General features: G+C 52.4%; 1 protein-coding gene across 3 annotated transcripts in view; it reads right to left on the bottom strand.

Annotated features, from left to right (window-relative positions):
• Sned1 (sushi, nidogen and EGF like domains 1) overlaps positions 1-16,488 on the bottom strand; it is a 66,700-nt gene that overhangs the window by 16,723 nt on the left and 33,489 nt on the right. For 2 of the 3 annotated variants that reach the window (XM_028890623.2, XM_037210138.1), the window contains 15 exons: positions 16,349-16,465; positions 16,029-16,145; positions 15,762-15,875; positions 14,969-15,142; positions 9,455-9,568; positions 8,696-8,809; positions 8,278-8,391; positions 7,560-7,673; positions 6,945-7,241; positions 6,536-6,719; positions 4,859-4,971; positions 3,936-4,217; positions 1,561-1,705; positions 1,406-1,488; positions 509-607 (listed from right to left, as the gene is read on the bottom strand). In XM_028890623.2, coding sequence (XP_028746456.1) covers positions 509-607; positions 1,406-1,488; positions 1,561-1,705; positions 3,936-4,217; positions 4,859-4,971; positions 6,536-6,719; positions 6,945-7,241; positions 7,560-7,673; positions 8,278-8,391; positions 8,696-8,809; positions 9,455-9,568; positions 14,969-15,142; positions 15,762-15,875; positions 16,029-16,145; positions 16,349-16,465 — 2,181 coding nt within the window. Of the gene's footprint in view, positions 1-508; positions 618-1,405; positions 1,489-1,560; positions 1,706-3,935; positions 4,218-4,858; positions 4,972-6,535; positions 6,720-6,944; positions 7,242-7,559; positions 7,674-8,277; positions 8,392-8,695; positions 8,810-9,454; positions 9,569-14,968; positions 15,143-15,761; positions 15,876-16,028; positions 16,146-16,348; positions 16,466-16,488 lie in introns of all 3 variants that reach the window. The other variant, XR_005092636.1, reaches the window with a different exon arrangement.

Raw genomic sequence — 16,488 nt, 5'->3', positions numbered from 1 at the left:
GTTTGTGCTGCCCGATACTTGCCCAGAGGTGCTGGAAATAGACCCGACACTATCTATGTGGGGACAACCAGCTGACCAGAACGGTCCAGGCTGAGTAGCCCGACAGGTTGCCAAACTTGGGAGGGCATCCTCAAGGCAGGGCTTGCTCAGCGGGCACTCTTCACTATTCACCTCGCCGACTCAGTACCTCCTCTGTGAGGTGAGGCTGGGGGCCCTGAAGTGGATCCCCAGGGTGGGTGAGGAGCAAAGTGTGAGCGATTACTGAAAGAGGCAGGATAGGCTAGTCTTTCCAAGACAGATCCCGGGTTGGCCTTGTTCTCTGGCTCCTCTCACTCATGAAGCAGGGGACTATGTCCTAGATGGGGTGCCCAGCTGCCCCTTGGGCCCAGCCTGTACCTCCTTCCTAACTTCCTACTGTGGTGTCCTCACTACGGCAGCTGTGAAGGGTAGCCAGCTCCCACCCCTCCACACGACGACGACGACGACGACGACGACGACGACGACTTACTTTCTGTGTCCTTGCTGCTGTTCTTGGGTAGCTGCAGGGCCAGGCTGACCTGCTCAGGGGCCTCCTCGGTGTTCTTGAGCGGCACCAGAGTGGTGGGTTCTAGGAGAAGCTGAGGGTAACCACATGGCCCTTGCTTCATGCCTCGGCCCCTCCCTGCCGGCCCACCCGTGGATCCCACCCGTGGAGGCTGGGCCTCACTCCCACTGCTCCTCTGAAAGACATGTGTTCTACTTTCCTGGAGCTGCTTCCTAAGGAGCCTCATTGTACAGCTGAGGTGTGGGGCACTCTCTGCCTCCCAGGGTCAGGTTCTCCTGTCCATTCCCTAGGCCCTGCTCCCTGGGCGTGTGTGTGTGTGTGTGTGTGTGTGTGTGTGTGTGTGTGTGTGTGTGTGTGTGTACACGCACGCACGCATTTGCAGCAGTCTGGGCTCTTGGCCCCAGCTGCAAGTCTGATGTTCCCGCCTCCACATCTCAGCCCACCCACCAGCACACGTTCCCTCTCTCACAGGAGGCTTGGGGGCACCCTTCTGTTACCATCTCTCTGCTTCCCACCGCCCCCCAACTCCCTACTCATGCCCTCTGCACTCTCCCCTTGAACATTTTCAGTCTCCACAGAGTGAGGTTAGGTGCCTGGCCTCTCACGGGCAGCCTCCTGGAGTGCCCCTTACCTGCTAAGCCCTCCCATTGTGGATGGCAGGCACCCTTCCTGCTACCCTGGAAGTCTAAAGCCTCACACACGGTCAGGATTGAGGTTGCTGGAGGAGCCAGGACTCACCGGCTAGTGCAATCTTTTAAACCCAGCTTTTAAGGGCCTCAACATTTTTTATGCCAGGGGCAAGGGCAGTGAGACCACTAGGGTTGACTTCCAAGTCGGTGCCAGGAAGTCTGCAACACTCACGTGATCTCACAGTGACTGATTTGCTGGGCAAGCCACCAAACCTGGCACTCACTCTTCCTCTTCCATCTACAAGCTCTGAGAACCTGCAGACAGGGTAGGAGGGTCAAGGGTTGAGCACAGCCTAGGAACCCAGGGCAGGGGGCTAGTGTGTGTACCTGGGGGGCTGAGTTGGTGTTTCAGGGGCACTGTGGTCATTGAGCAGGCGCAGCTCCGGCAGGCGCACAGGGGCCGGTCTATTTCTGAGCATCCGTAGGTGGTGTCCTCCCTGGTGCCAACGTCTGTCGGCGCCATCCCTGGAGGCTGCAAAAAAGGAAGAAGTAACCACCAACTAGGTTGCCTGGTGTTCCTGTCTCTGCCTGTACTTCAGGGAAGTGGTGGCTCACATCCAGCCCTGCTTAGTCAAGGGGAGGAAGGGGTACATGTTGCCCGAGAAACCTGTGTCACCCGTTATACTCTTCCTAAGCAGAGGCCATGCATTTATGTTGCAACAGACACACTGGCCTGGAAGGCCAGCGCTCCGTCACCCTCCCCGGCAGAGTCCTCATCTGCTAAGCAGATGCCAGGCTGTGGATCACAGCCTTGTGGGTCAGCAGCTTTCCTGATGGGCAGCTTCAGCCAGACCTACAACCCGGCCTTGTTACCGTAGAGTGTCCTTCAAGCTAGGTGACTTCCTTCTCTATCTGGCCCTTCCTGCCTCTGATTTGGTTGTAAGGACAGGCTCACGGGGAGACCCGGCCTGTTTTTCTACATGGCAGGTGTGCCTAGAGCCCAGCTGGTAGACCAGAGGGGCTGCAACTGAGAATCAGCATAGCACAGAAGCACCATATTCACTGTTGTGTTCACAAAGCAGCCTCATGGGCTGGGAAGAGGAAGGAGGAGGGACCTCGGAAGGCTGGCGTTGGAGCCCCACTCTCCTGAAGAGCCACTGGCCCTGCTCTTAGACCCGCCGTCTGTCCCTGTGTGCCCTGTGCTTGTCTTCTCACTGTGTTCAGGACTGCTGAGACTTTCCACACACCCCGTGTGAGGTTTGAGAATGGAATAAAGTGGGACACTTGTAGGTTCCAGGAGGGTGCCCTGTCACCCTTGGGAACAGACTAAGGTCCTTAATATGACCACCTGAACCTCCACACCCCAGCTTTTTGCTTGTGCCCCTCTCTGTCAGGTGTTCCTTCCTGTCCTCCCAAGCCACTTGTAGTCCCTGGCCATATCTCATGTTCTCATATCTCATGCTCCTTTTGGGTCAGGCCTGGGCCTCTGTCTTGCTGCCTGCTTGGTAGCTCTTTCAGAATGAGGTCCTGCATTTGCTGCTAAGCCTGCCTGGGATTAAATGGGTGAAACAGTGTAGGATGAGGCTTGACAAATACATATTTCCAGATTGCTAGTGCTGTCAACTGTCCTTCCTTACCCATGGGTAAAAGCCTCCTTTCTTATGCCCATGTCTCTACTCCCAGGGATGGCCCGTGCCTGTTGTCTATGCCGCCTCTTTGCAGCAAGCCGCAGGAATGTAGTAAGAATTCAGCTGAACACGGTAAAGCTTTGCCTGGAAGAATCAAGGAATCCTTCCAGAGGAAAAGCCAAATCTCAAGGAGTATTTGATGTTATTCGGCTTTTAATATATCACCTGTTTCCTGCTATGAACCTCATGTGTGCTCTCATAATTTCCCCAAGAACTTATAACAGTGTGGATGGATCATTTCTTGGGCATAGACATTTAAAGTACTTGGATAAGGTCACAAAGACAAGGTCTTCTGCCTCCAGGTTTCCTGCTCCCTTTTTAGCGTTTGAATTGGGTATCTGCCGTCTGAAATATCCCCTTTAGCAAGCACCCAAGGACAAGGATAGATAGAATAGATGGTCAGGCCATCCGCTAGGCACCTGAGGTCCCTGAGTCAAGGTAAACACCCTTGTGGAGACACAGCCACGTGCCTGTGTCTCCCAGGTGCATAGCTTGGTTTCTTGTGCAAATGAAGCTCCACCCTCCTTTCTCTCACAGCCCAAATGGCATTCCAGAGCAACTGACTCAGAACAAAAGGGTGTTTTGTACACCTGGTGCAATGTAGCTATGAGGCAGGGTTCCTATCTCTGAGCAGAGTCACCCCGCCGGACCAGAAGGCAGCAGGGCACAGTTTGCAGATTGTAGGGGTATTGAGACCAGGTCAGGGGAAGAGGAACCAGAAAGAATGAGGATGAAGAAGAAAGAAGATGAAGATGAGGACAGAGATGGAAAAGAACTTAGTTAGAGTTATGAAAGGACAGGAGAAAAAGGAAAGAATTGAAGCTGTGTGGCTAGAATCTTGTCTCAGAGGAATAAAGTAAGCGGATTGTAGAGCTCAGTGTATTTAGATTAATTCCTTCAGATTACCCCCGCCATTAGTAGTGTCTTCCCTAGGACTCTGGGAGAAATCTCCTCAGGGCAGGCCCCCGAGGAAATTCCAATACCTCTTCTGGGCAAGGATACCACACACCAAGAACAGGCGGCAGCAGCTGTGGATTTGAACAACTACCAGCCCCAACCTCTCCTGGCACTCACAAGTGATGATGTAGAGGTGGGCAGGCTCACTGTGCAGCTGGCCCTGCTCTGTGCTCTGCACAGCTGTAACCGAGAGCTGGTACCGCCGACCTGGCAGCAGGTCACGCACTGTGTAGGACACCAGCTTCCCGTTGGGGATGTAGCGGCTCTTGGTGCTCTGACTGGTGGTCACATTGATGACATAAGCCTCCAGTGAGATACCAGGACTGGGGGTGTCCCAGACCACGTGGGCAGAGGTGGCTGTGACTCGAGAGGCAGTCAGGTTTGCTGGAGGTAGAGGCCCTGAATGAGGAATGGACAGAAGGAGGAAGTGAAAATCAGGTCAAAGGGCATCTGGTGAAACATCACCTAAGAGCTGAGAGGGATCAGGTGCATCTGAAACCAGCCTGGGTTACTGTTGACACTGCCATCCCAGGGGTGTGTGGGAAACTTGTATGCAGAGGTTAGGTCACACCTCCAACATGCCTCCTCAAGTGTCTAAGGGCCACAGATGGGTAGTCCTGAGTCTGGGAGGCGTAGAGAGTTGTCCCTACTCGTTATCCTTGCTTCACAAACTCCCACTGCTCACAGACTCCCTTCTTACACTCCATACCATGGGAAGAGCATGTGTAATGTCAAGAAGTGTAGCTAGAGTAGGCTGATCACATGGCCCCAAAGCCCTGCGTGTCCTCATCCCAGCCTGCTCTTTGGACTCCAATGTATTCCATGGCGGGCATACTGAGGAATGTCTCGGTGTACTCAGGTGCTGGGGGCAGTCTCCGGCAGAGGACTTCTCCCTCACTGAAGAGATCTCAGGGAGGTCAGGGCTGGGTTTATTGTATAAGGACACTCTGGAAAGGACAGGCTGTCGGGAGGGAGGCCCTAGGTCTAGAGGATGCCACCTGAGAGAGAGGACTGGAGGCAGAAGCTGCCTGTCTACTTACGGGTCCACACGTTCAGTGGTGCTGAGGCCAGGCTCTCAGTAGGGTGTTCAGCTCCTCCAGGACCACTGAGGGTGGTTAGCCGCACAACGTATCTTCTTCCTGGCAGCAGGTCCCTGCCAGAGGGGGCAAGGAGAAGAGGACCATCTAGAGGTCTGTGGCTAACACTGTATGACTGGGAGTAGGGTTACTTTGCTGCTAGTGGTTCAGGCCGCCTCCATGAGGGGCAGACCAGTGGTCAGTCCTTGGACTGTAGTGCCCCAGGATTGGGAAGTTTCTCCACTAGCTAGTGAGAAGAGAGAAGGGTGTGGAAGTAGCCACAGTGTGGTCAGAGGACACATGTTCAGGTGTGAAGTCTAGAACTGGGATGACTTGGAAAAGTCTCTGTGTAGACCCATGTAAGGTCCTTGCCATGGTCTGGGTTTTAGAGCAACCTGCCAGGATGCAGGAATGGTAAAAAGAAGCCTTACTCCGAGTGTTAGGGGTCCCCACTCGCTGCTTCTGACCACAGAGGAATGGAGGTCAGTTGTTCCCCTCCACTGTTGCTAGTCCTGTCCCACCCAGTGATGATGTAACATCCAGAGAATTCCAAAGCCAGTGCCCCTCTGCCAACTTGAGTTTTCCTTGCTTCCTATTTGGGGAGCCAGGCATTAAGGAAGAGGGCATTCCAACACCAGCTACATATCCAGAGAAAATGGGACAGTGACTATGCAGCGAGGGTCCAGTGACCTGGGCTGACCTTCTCAGAGATAGCGTATGACAAGACAAAAAAATTAAAACCAAAACAAAATGCAAGAGGAGAATCAGTCCTAGAGTTCTGCATCCTCTGGTTCAAACACCCGATTTTAATAAAACACAAAATCACAAAGAGGCAATGGAAGTACTGCGCATTCAAAGGGGAAGAGAAGCAGTCAGGAGCTGCCCAAGAAGACGTGTTACGGATCTACTAGACAGAGACCGAAGCGGCAACCTTGGTGCTCAGGCCAAGATGGAAAGAGAGACGTGCAGCAAAACGAGAGAGCGGTGTATAAACAAATGGACCGAAGAGACAGGAGGTCTGTGCAGAAACTGGAAAGAACTGGGAGGCTGAATACAAAGGCGGTCTGTCCTCAGCACAGCGGGCTGGCTAGTTTGTAAGAAGGAACAAGAAGCTTTGGAAAGTGGTCTTGAGCGGGCTGGAGAGGTGGCCCAGTCATTAAGAACATTGCTGTTTTTTGCAGAAGGCCCGGGTTCAATCCCAGCACCCACATGGTGACTCACAACCGTCCCTAACTCCAGTTCCAGGAGACCTGACACATCCTGACCTCTGTGGCACTAGACATACACAAGGTTCACAGACACCCATGAGAGCAGACCACTCATAAAATTAAATAAGTCAATCTGAAAAATAAAGAAAAAAAGTAGTTTTGGCAATTCTGGGAAGGACACGCCTCCAGGCGTGGATTTTAGGGTTTTCTTACACTTTATGGGGTCCTTGCAATACTGCCAGGGTACTGCTCTTTGTAGTGGCTTGAGGCTAGGCAAGGCAGGATAGCGCACACACACACACACACACACACACACACACACACACACACACACGTCCGCAGTGAGGCTGGCTCAACCAGGCCCCGGCCCCACTCAGGTGAAGGAGGGCAAGTGTGCCGATACACAAGGAACACTCTGGGCATCTTCTCTTACCCAAATGTGAGTCGGTCCACACTCCTGTCCACTTCAGTGGACTGGGCCACCGAGGCCTCAGGGTTGAGGATGGACACTCGGACCCTGCTGACCGTAGCGTGCTGGATCCTGTGAAGAGCCCACTGCACTGAGATGGCATTGGCTGAAACGTTGGTGACCTCAAAGTCTTCCACAGGGCGGGGTCCTGCAGGGCAACAGGATGCTCAGTGGATGCCACACCTCCTGCCCCTCACTGCCCAGCCCAGTGCCTGCTCCTTTCTTCCCAGTCCCTTCTCTGATCTACCCGTCTGGTTACCGTGCCCTTCCCTACAGGAAAGGCAGCCCCCCACACAGAGATGTCTGCGGAGCTATGAGCAGGGACGTGCTCCTCTCCTGGGCAGCAGTGGCCAGGCCACCCTCAGGAACTCACGGGTGCGGGCGAGCAGTGCCGTAGGCCTGCTGATGTCGTTTTTGTTGTTGGTGTTTCGCTTGACTGAGAAAACTGAGATGTTGTAGGCACGGCCGGCTGCCAGGGCCCGCAGCTGGTGGGAGGAGCGTCTCCGGTCCACGAAGTCTGTGCGCCGGAAGGATCCGTCCGAGGAGGCGTAGGTGACCGCATAGCCGTCCAGCACCTGTCTGGCTGCGGTGCCCTCAGGGGGGCTCCAGGAGATGGAGACCCCGCTCTCCTCCACCCTCTCTACCCTGAGAGCTGTTGGTGGGAGGAGCTCTTCAGGGTTGTCACCAAACACAAGGGAGGTGGAGGGTTAGACTTTGAGCGCCAAAGAGTAGCTCCCAGTCACGTCACCTAGATCGGTTCTGGGGCCTGGTCGCCCAAGGCCTTGCTGGCGGGGAGTCTTCTCCTTTGGGCTGCTATGGCCCTTGGAGGTCTGTATTTCCGCACGTGTGGCTGCTGGGACCTCCTGCCCGCTCTCAAGAAGGGGACCTAGGTCAGCAGCTGTCTGCCCACCTTTCCCGCCGGGCCCCCCGGCCTACCTTCCGGCCCCCTTGCTCCTCCATCCTCCTGCCCGGAGCTCCTGGCGCTCACCTTTGCTGCAGTCCTTGCCTGTGTAGCCCACTTTGCAGGTACAGCTGTGGGACCCGTTGCTGGCCAAGCAGTAGCCGCGGCCCCCACAGGGGCTCGAGAAGCAGGGGTCACTCACTGAGGGGGGAAACGGCAGTGAGGGGGGGGAACCGGGGTTTTCCCTTTTCTGGTACCTAGGCCTCTCTTGTTGCTTAGGTGGCATGGGTCAGGGAGGGGTGGGGTGGCATCATGGCATCTGCTGTCTCTCTCTGCCTTGCATTGCTAAGTGCTACCTGCCTGCCATGTTCTCGACGCATGGCCAGAACCAAGCTTGGCTCTAGGTTGGTGCTCCCCTTTAGGAGGGGCTTGGTCTCAGGCTGAGACAGAGACTGTTCTAGAGAGTGAGTAGAATGCCGTCCAGGAGCACTCCAGCGCTGGGAGCAATGATGAGCAGGGATGAACGGCCACCACTACCAGTGCCAGGAAAGGCCTGGCTGAGGGACCTGCCATATGCTAATAGCGGAAAGGGTTCTCCACAGAGAGGACGCTGAGTGCAGGGCTCTGGGGCTGCCGGCTCAGCCTGCCTAGGGACAGCAGAGCCAGCCAAGGTGGATGTGGAGCTATGGACTGAGCATGTGTTCCTGGGAGTGGAGGAAGTGAAGGCGGCAAATAGGGCTGGCTACCAAGGAGATGAGAGGGCCAGGGAAGGGCCCTCGGTGAGCAGGTAGGCCTGAGATCCTACCTGTCTCGCAGTGGTAGCCAAAGAAGCCCTCTGGACACACGCACAGGTAGGCCCCACCACCGTCCTCACACCGGCCTCCGTGCTGGCAGGGGCTGGAGGCACAGGCGTCCACCTCTGGAGAACACCCAAAGGGTTGGCCCGAGCTGCAGGGAGGGACTCTGGGGGAGGGAGGAGAGGACAGCGGGAAGAAGGGATAGGGGGAGGCAAGGAGCAATGGCCAGGAGAGGGGTATGGCGCACCTGTGGGTAGGAGGGGCTCTCAGGGACCCCCCCGCCCAGTTTCCTTCCTCCCTCCAGGTCACCACAGCCTTGGGGGTTTTCTTTCCCTGGGTGGCTTGTCCAGCAAGAGGATGGCTCCTGGCTTCCCTCTGATCTCCCTGCAGCCCTGGTTCTGTGGGACCCACCTGAAAGAGCCCTACCTGTTTCACAGTGGACTCCACTGAAACCTTCAGGGCACTGGCAGATGAAAGCCCCGGGCAGGTCCCTACAGGAGCCTCCGTTTCTGCAGGGCTGCGGTTGGCACTCATCTGTCTCTGCAGAGACAGGGCACAGGACGGGCTCATACTGGAGCTCCCTGCATGTCCCCAGGATTCCAGCTGCTCCCTGATGATCAGCAAGGCCCCGAGGCCTCCATCCCTGGGGTCTGGACTCTGGACCACGGCCTTCCTTCTGTCGCCTACACTTGTTCCTCCTTGGTTGGCATCCTGCCCGTTCCCAGCAAAGCACCCTGCCGTCCCTGTCACTGCTTCTGTTACTCCAGGCTTGGATGCTCTCTGGCATTACAGCTGGAAACCGCTCCTGGGCTTTTCCCTCCCAGAAGCCGGTCTCTGTTTCGGGGCTCAGGGCTTCACACAGGCACAAGGGATGCAGGTCTCACCCTGTCAGGTATTGGTCAGGCCTCTGCTCTCTGCAGGTGTCAAGGGTTGTGACCTGCCCATCTTCTCTGCCCCACCCCCAGGCCCCAGTCTGATTGCTGGGCCAGTGGTTTTCAGATGAGCTCTCAGTCCCCCAGGGCAGGCGGGGACAGAGAGCTTTTAAAATCTATCCTGGCCCTCAGAATGGCCCTAAGACAACAAGCAGGGAATGGGATGGTTATTTAGATAGAGCTCTGTCCCAGGGAAGGAGTGATGGGACAAGGTGGCCCCGGGGAGCCCCGGTGCCTTGAGCAGACCTCTTACCTAGCTCACAGTGGACTCCTTCGTACCCTGGGCTGCAGAGGCACTGGTAACCGGCAGTGAGGTCCTGGCATGAGCCGCCGTGCAGGCATGGCTGAGATTGGCACTCATCAACCTCTAAGGAGAGATCCCAAGAACAAAGCAAGGTGGCCATATTAACCTATATGCAAATGGATGTCAAGCAGCTCTGAGGTTCTGAGCAAGTTTGCAGTACTCCTCGATACTCAGAGGCCAAATCAGGGTTATCCGTGGAGGTCTCGTGCCTGCCTCCTATCTACAAAGTGACTGCAGCTGCTTCTGAACCACTGAAGAGTCTCTCGGAAGACTCCTCTGGATCCACAGCCACCAAGGTTTGGCAGGAAATGCCTGATGTCTGACCTTGCTAGTTCTGTATCTAGCACACACATGTAAAACTAGTATGTTTGTGGGGGGCAGTCTGCAGCTTTAAAAGGTTCACCATATGCTTCTTTTAAACCGGAAGCTGTGCTCCTGAATGTTCAGTTTGAGGTAAGTCTAATTTCACACTTAAGAAGTAAATAAATGGTGGGGGCTGGAGAGATGTTTCAGTGCTTAAGGACGTTTATTGCTCTAGCAGAGGACCCAGGTTTGATTCCCAGCACCCACATGGTGGCTCTGTAACTCCAGTTCCAGAGGATCCAATGCCCTCTTTTTTGCCTCCTCAGTTACACACATAGTGTGCATACATAAATGCTGGCAAAACACTCATATACATAAAATATAGGAATCTAAAAGTTATTTTAAAAAAGGATTAAATAAATGGCATTGGCTGACAGAGCTGGGACCAGAAGCCAGAGTGTATGACACCCAACACTTGATTCTATCATTTCTCTGTCTCTTGAAAATTATTTTTTAAGGGGGCTGGAGAGATGGCTCAGAGGTTAAGAGCACTGCTTATTCTTCCAAAGGTCCTGAGTTCAATTCCCAGCAACCACATGGTGGCTCACAACCATCTGTAGTGAGATCTGGTGCCCTCTTCTGGCCTGCAGGGGTGTGTGCAGACAGAACACTGTATACATACTAAATAAATAAATCTTTTTTTAAAAAAAAAAAGAAAATTATTTTTTAAATTACTTTTTGGAGACAGGATTTCACCATGTAGCCATGGCTAGCCTGTAACTCTTTTTGTAAACTAGGCTGACCTTGAACTCATAGGGATCCTTCTGCCCCTATCTCTGGAGTATTGAGATTAAAGACATGTGCCATCATTCCCTGCCCTAAAATTCATTTTTGAAATGTTCTGAATTGCCTAAAGAAGACATGGCTTTGTTTTCGTTGCTTCTGAACTTTATTGGCAGGGTGCCACGATAGGTATTCTTTCTCGATTAACATTTCATCAGTAGGAGACCTCCATACTGTTGTGGGTCCCTGTGGTTTGCCACTTTGACAGCTGGTTAATGCTCCGTAGCTGCTTATATCACGTTTCATCCTTTCTTATGTGGTGAGCACTTGTGTTGAGTCTAGATTTTTTTCTTTTGGTAACTACAAAAACTGCTGCTGTAGAGGTTCTCCGGATATCCTGGTGTAGATAGGTGAGTTTCTTAGGTTGACTGGGGAGTGGGATTGTTGAGACATAGCCTGCATTGGTAGTCAACTGAACAAGCAAATTGCCAAATCATTTCCAAGCACTTTTGGCAACTTATAGTCCCTCTACCGAGTGATAAGAAAATCTGTTGTCCGTGTTCTCACCAATAGGATTCCAAAGTTCTGAAATGTGGCCAGCTAAATGCATTGAGCTGATGGATCTGTACATTTGCATTTCCCTGATTACTGTGAAGTAAAATGCTCATTTTCACGTTTGTTGTCCTCATACAGTTCTTCTTCCATGAAGTGTGTTTTGTCTATTTTTCTCTTAGTCTTATTCTTTCCATATTGGTTCCTTGGTCTTCTCCAAGTAGTCTTGAATCAGTGTTCTCTCTCTCTCTGGACACTTACTGATCTATGTATATTTATACACACACCCTCTCACTCTCTGAACAATTACTGATCTATGTATATTCACGCACACACCCTCTTGCTCTCTGAATAATTACTGATCTATGTATATTCACACATACACACCTTCTCAATTTCTAGCTTTTATTTCACTTCTTCAAGTTTTAAGTTCCTTTTATACACCCAAGTTTGTCTATTTCTTTCATAGTATTTTTTGTGGCCTAAGGGATCTTTCTGCATTCAAGAAAAAAAGATGTGTACCTATATTTCCCATAAAAAAAATAACGTTTAAGTCTCTGGCCCACCTGGAATCCATCACTGTTTGTAGTGACTGGAAACAAATGTCATACTTTTCAAGTGCCTACCCAGCTGTCAGGGATATTTTCCCATATGCTTTCTTGGCAGTTTTTAGTTTTAGCTTTTACATAATTCTTCTCACCCACACAGAAGTTTTGGCTCTGGCGCTGTGGTGCACAGTACCATTCTACCACCCTTCCCAAGTGTTCCTGGCGGGACTGTGGGAGCTGAGTTGTCCTGCCCTTTGCCTCATCTCCTGTGTTCTCTTTCACCCATGGGTTACGTCAGCAGCTTCTTTTGTAGAATCCGCTTAGGGTTTTCTGTGCACACAGCTGACATCTCCACAACTCCCTTTCTGACGGCCATGCCTTCTGCTGCAGGGTCTCACCTTAGCAGCGTCCAGGACCCCCTGGGCAACGTGGGAAAGCAGTGGCGGAGGGCCTTTCCCAGTGCTGGGCAGCCTTCTACCGTTAACCATTGTTAGCTGTAGAGTGTTCATGTATGCCCTTAATCTGACTGAGGAAAAATACATTCTGTTCTTAGTTGAGGAGGAGCTGCTTTATTTATTTATTTAGTTAGTTTTTCAAGACAGGGTTTTTCTGTGTAGCTTTGAGCCCTTCCTGGAACTCACCCTGTAGCCCAGGCTGGCCTCAAACTCACAGAGATCCACCTGCCTCTGCCTCCCGAGTGCTGGGATTAAAGGCGTGCGCCACCACCGCCTGGCAAGGAGTTATTTTAATAGTTAACTTCTGCTAAGTGATTTCTCCGTGGCAAATGAAAATCACATGGTTTTGCCCATCTCCTAATATTGTGGAGATGGATTAACTTTCAGATGTTGTGCCAGCCTGTGCTCCTGGGATAAACACCACCTGCTGTGATAGCATTATTCTTTCATGTGATACTAGGTTTGATTTAGTAATACCTCATTAAAGTTTTTTGTCTATGTCCTCAGGAATATTAGCCTATAATCTCAAATTTATAATATCTAGTTTGGAATTAAGGCAATACTATTCTCAACAAATAGTCTCTGTCATTTAAAAATTAATTATTCACAATTTATAGTTCACTTAAAATGATACTTTCTCTCTGATTTGCAGTTTATGTAACTTTGTTATGCTGTGATTTTTTTCCTATTTTGTTCATTCTGTTGGAAATCCAATTTAATCCAGCCTATCCCAGTAATTATTTAAATGTTGCATTTTTAGTTTAGAGTCTCTATTTTGTCCTTAATTTCTTTATTATCTCATTCACTTGGAATTTCTTTTTTTTTTGAATATTTTTATAGGGACATTTAAAAGTCCTTGCTTGTGAGTTCCAATATCTGGGACATCTGTTTCAATAATTTCTTTTCCAGATTATCTGTTGTAATTTCTTGGTCCTCAGGCATAGTGTAAACAAACACAGTACAGACCAAAGTGGCATAGTTCTTCCCTGGGCTGAAAAGCTCTGTTCTCTGCCCTGCAGCCTGACTGACCTGCCTGCCGCTGGCGTTCCTTGGCCAGGCACTGTTGCTGGGGGCCGACTGGGGCTGGTTTTAAATTCTGAAGGGCTGGAGCAGGCCTCTCCTGCTGGATTTCAGATCTCAGCCTTGTGGGAGAGTGGGGTGCCTAACCTTCACACCTGCCCCTGGTTTCACACGCACGCGGCAGGTCCCGTGGGAACCGGAGGCTGTGTGAGGACTTGCTCTGTGATTTCGGCGTCTCTGCCATCGCTCCACGGTGCATGACCTACAGGATTTCCTCTGCTTTGTGGCCTATTTCCCCTGCCCTACCACCCCCTGCTCATGGTGGGTCTCTGCCCCGAGATAAAAGTGCTAGCAGCCTTTCTCACACAGGGAAGGATGCATGAAATTCTGGATCCTCAGCTCTGACAGGTTAGCAGGTGTGATCCTACGGGTCTCATGGTGTTTACCGTCAAGGTTCAGCCAGGGACACTGTCTGCATCCTCACCCAAGTGCATCTGGGAAGAACTGGCTCTCTCCCCTCTGACGTTTGTTGTTGAGAAGTCTGATACCGCCGAGTCCTTCACCGTGCTGTTCCCCTGGCTAGTCAAGGACTTGCTGTTATCCTGTGATAGTCTTATGTCTCAGGCTTGGTGCTGCTGCTCTGCTCCAGGCTCTATACTTTCTTTTGCGCACAGCCTGTTCCTCTTCTTTGTGGGGAAGCTCTTCCAACTGCCTTCCAACTCACCGGCTTATTCTTCATCAATATCCACTTATAAATCATGCTGACTATTTCAACTATTGTGGTTTAAAGTCTCCTCTTTCTACTTGCTTTAAAGCATGGTTTACTGATCCCCTTGTACACGGCCAATGCCATATTAACTTTTGCATACTGTCACGATAAATGGTGCAACATAAAATGTGTATAGGAGACGAATATCCTTTTGTGCTGTTTGGCCATCTTCTGTATTTCTGTCTCCAGTGGTGGCTGCCATATGGACACCCATCACTGCTTTTGGGGGCTGTGCTTCCAGAAGCTTTCTTCCTTGCTGGAGCCCCCTCCCCTGTGCTTGGCAACATGTTGAGGAGAAGAGGAGCTCAGAGAGGCACTCTCCTGAGCACCATGCAGGAACTCGGGCTTGGGAGGGCAGGAGTAGAGGATAGATGCCTCACCGAGGCCAGGCGGTCCTCTTCAGAACTCTTTATTTTGGTGGGCCCACACAGTGGGATGGGCTTCTCCAGGCATTTGGGAAATGGCAATTGTTGTAGGTGCCGTCCCTGTGTATGTTTAGTGAGAACTATGTTATGATCTCACAGTTCCTGATGGCGGACCTGCATATACAGAGTCCATTCTATGTACTTGCAGCCTTGGTAAGAGCTTCCCAGCTCTAGGGTTTCGGTCAGAAGGACCCTGTCTCCAGGACAGAGCCATGGCTGGGACCCTGGAGAGGATGCTGTCTGGAACAGCACTCCTCCAATGCATAACGGAGGCTAGGGTTTTGTTTAAATGCAGCTTGCAAGATTCCACAGGTCTGGTTGGGGCCCTGAACTGAGATCTGCTTCTTTAGGACCCTGCAGTGTGATTAAGTCTTGGCCTCAGCTGTTTTATCTGCAGTGTGGGTCTGCAGACGCTGGATCCGTTCTTGGTTGCTCTGAGGACAAGGGCGCTCTAAATAGGCCTAGCCTGTCGCCACAGGATGCAAAGCCTCCATTTACAGAGAGGAGACGGGGGAGGGGCTTGTGTGCAGGCTCTGTCCCAACTTCCCGTGGCTGTGAGAGAAAGATGTTGGCCCTGCCCACCCATCCCTGAGGGCCCACAGAATCACCAATGCACTGGGGAGGCTGGCTCCAGACACCTTGTGGCTGGCAGATCCGAACATGGCTGAGGGCGCTCAGACTGAAGCCACGGTCACATGTGTACAGGGCCACTGAGCCCATGTGAGTGCCATTGAAGCGCAGGGTAGCATGCTTCACCTCCTCAGGGCGACCACAGTCCACCTCTGCAAGAGAACACCAGCAGTTCCTGCGCGTCAGGGCGCCCACTTAGTCTAATCTGTCCTTCCACGTGACCAGAGGGGCCTGGCTTCTACACCACCTGCTCGAGGGGACAGGATCAGGACAGGAAAACTCCACTTACATTGGCTTCTGGGGGTGGCACCTCAAACACTGATTTTCCCTTTCCCACAGTGGTTTGAAAGAGAATGTCCCCCACTGACTCATATATTTGAATACTTGGTCCCCAGTTGGTGGAACTGTTTGGGGAGGATTAGGATTAGGATTATGGAGTTTGTGTCACTGGAGGCAGGCTTTGAGGTTTCAAAAGCCAATGCCATTCCCAGCTAGCTTTCTCTTTCTGCCTCACGCTTGTATATCAGGATGTGAGCTCTCAGCTACTGCTCCAGCACCATGTCTGCCTGCTGCCCTGCTCACTACCATGACGGTCATGGTCATAGCACCCTGGGAACTGTAAGCCCCCAGTAAACTCTTCTATAAGTTGCCTTGGTCTTGGTGCTTTGTTACAGCAGCAGAAAAATAACTAGGACCCTATCCCTACCCTGCCCAGCTCCTAGGGGATCCAGAAAAGGTGCCATGCCGCCAGCCCACCCACCTGGCTCTCACCTGCCTGACACCGGTGTCCTGTATACCCTGGCTGGCAGTGGCAGAAGAAATCTGCTCCTAGATCCTCACAGGTACCCCCATTCAGACATGGGCTCCGGAAGCAGGGCGAGGGGGCTGCAAGAACACAGAAGACCCCTTTCACCGTGTTTCTCTTGAGGTCCTCCGTGTTGTACTCAGCCCACCTCTCACGCCTGCCAGCCCAGCTCTGCCTCTTGATCCAGTTTTCACATGTGCTCAGGAGAGCATCCCTGCCTGCCCCCACCATACCTATCTCGCAGTGCCGCCCAGAGAAGCCCGGAGGACAGTCACACTTGTATTTGCCAATGTAGTGAAAGCAAGTGCCACCATTGTGACAGGGGCCAGAGGCACAGGAGTCTGGCTTTCCTGGAAGCAGAAGACACCATCAGAGTCACGTGTCATAGACACCAACCTCTCCATGTGCCCGCCATCCCAGAAACAAGGCCTTCACGAAGGTGTTCCTGAGAGGCAAGTGCATGGTGGTTAGGGCTTGGCCAGCTAGAATCTGGCTGGCTCAGCCCTAGCTCAGAGCATGTCCGTCACCACCCACCCCTGCCCTGGGGCCGCACCAATCTCACAGTGTCTCCCAGTGAAGCGATAAGGGCAGGTGCAGTGGTACTCATTGCCTGTCTCTTTGCACGTGCCCCCGTTCCGGCAGGGCCCGGAGCTGCAGAGGTGCGGCCGAGCTGTGTGCAAAGACAGAGAGAGA

This window comes from Peromyscus leucopus, chromosome 13 (assembly GCF_004664715.2).
Source record: "Peromyscus leucopus breed LL Stock chromosome 13, UCI_PerLeu_2.1, whole genome shotgun sequence".
NCBI classification, from domain to species: Eukaryota; Metazoa; Chordata; class Mammalia; order Rodentia; family Cricetidae; genus Peromyscus; species Peromyscus leucopus.
This window is presented reverse-complemented; position numbering and strand designations above follow the sequence as displayed.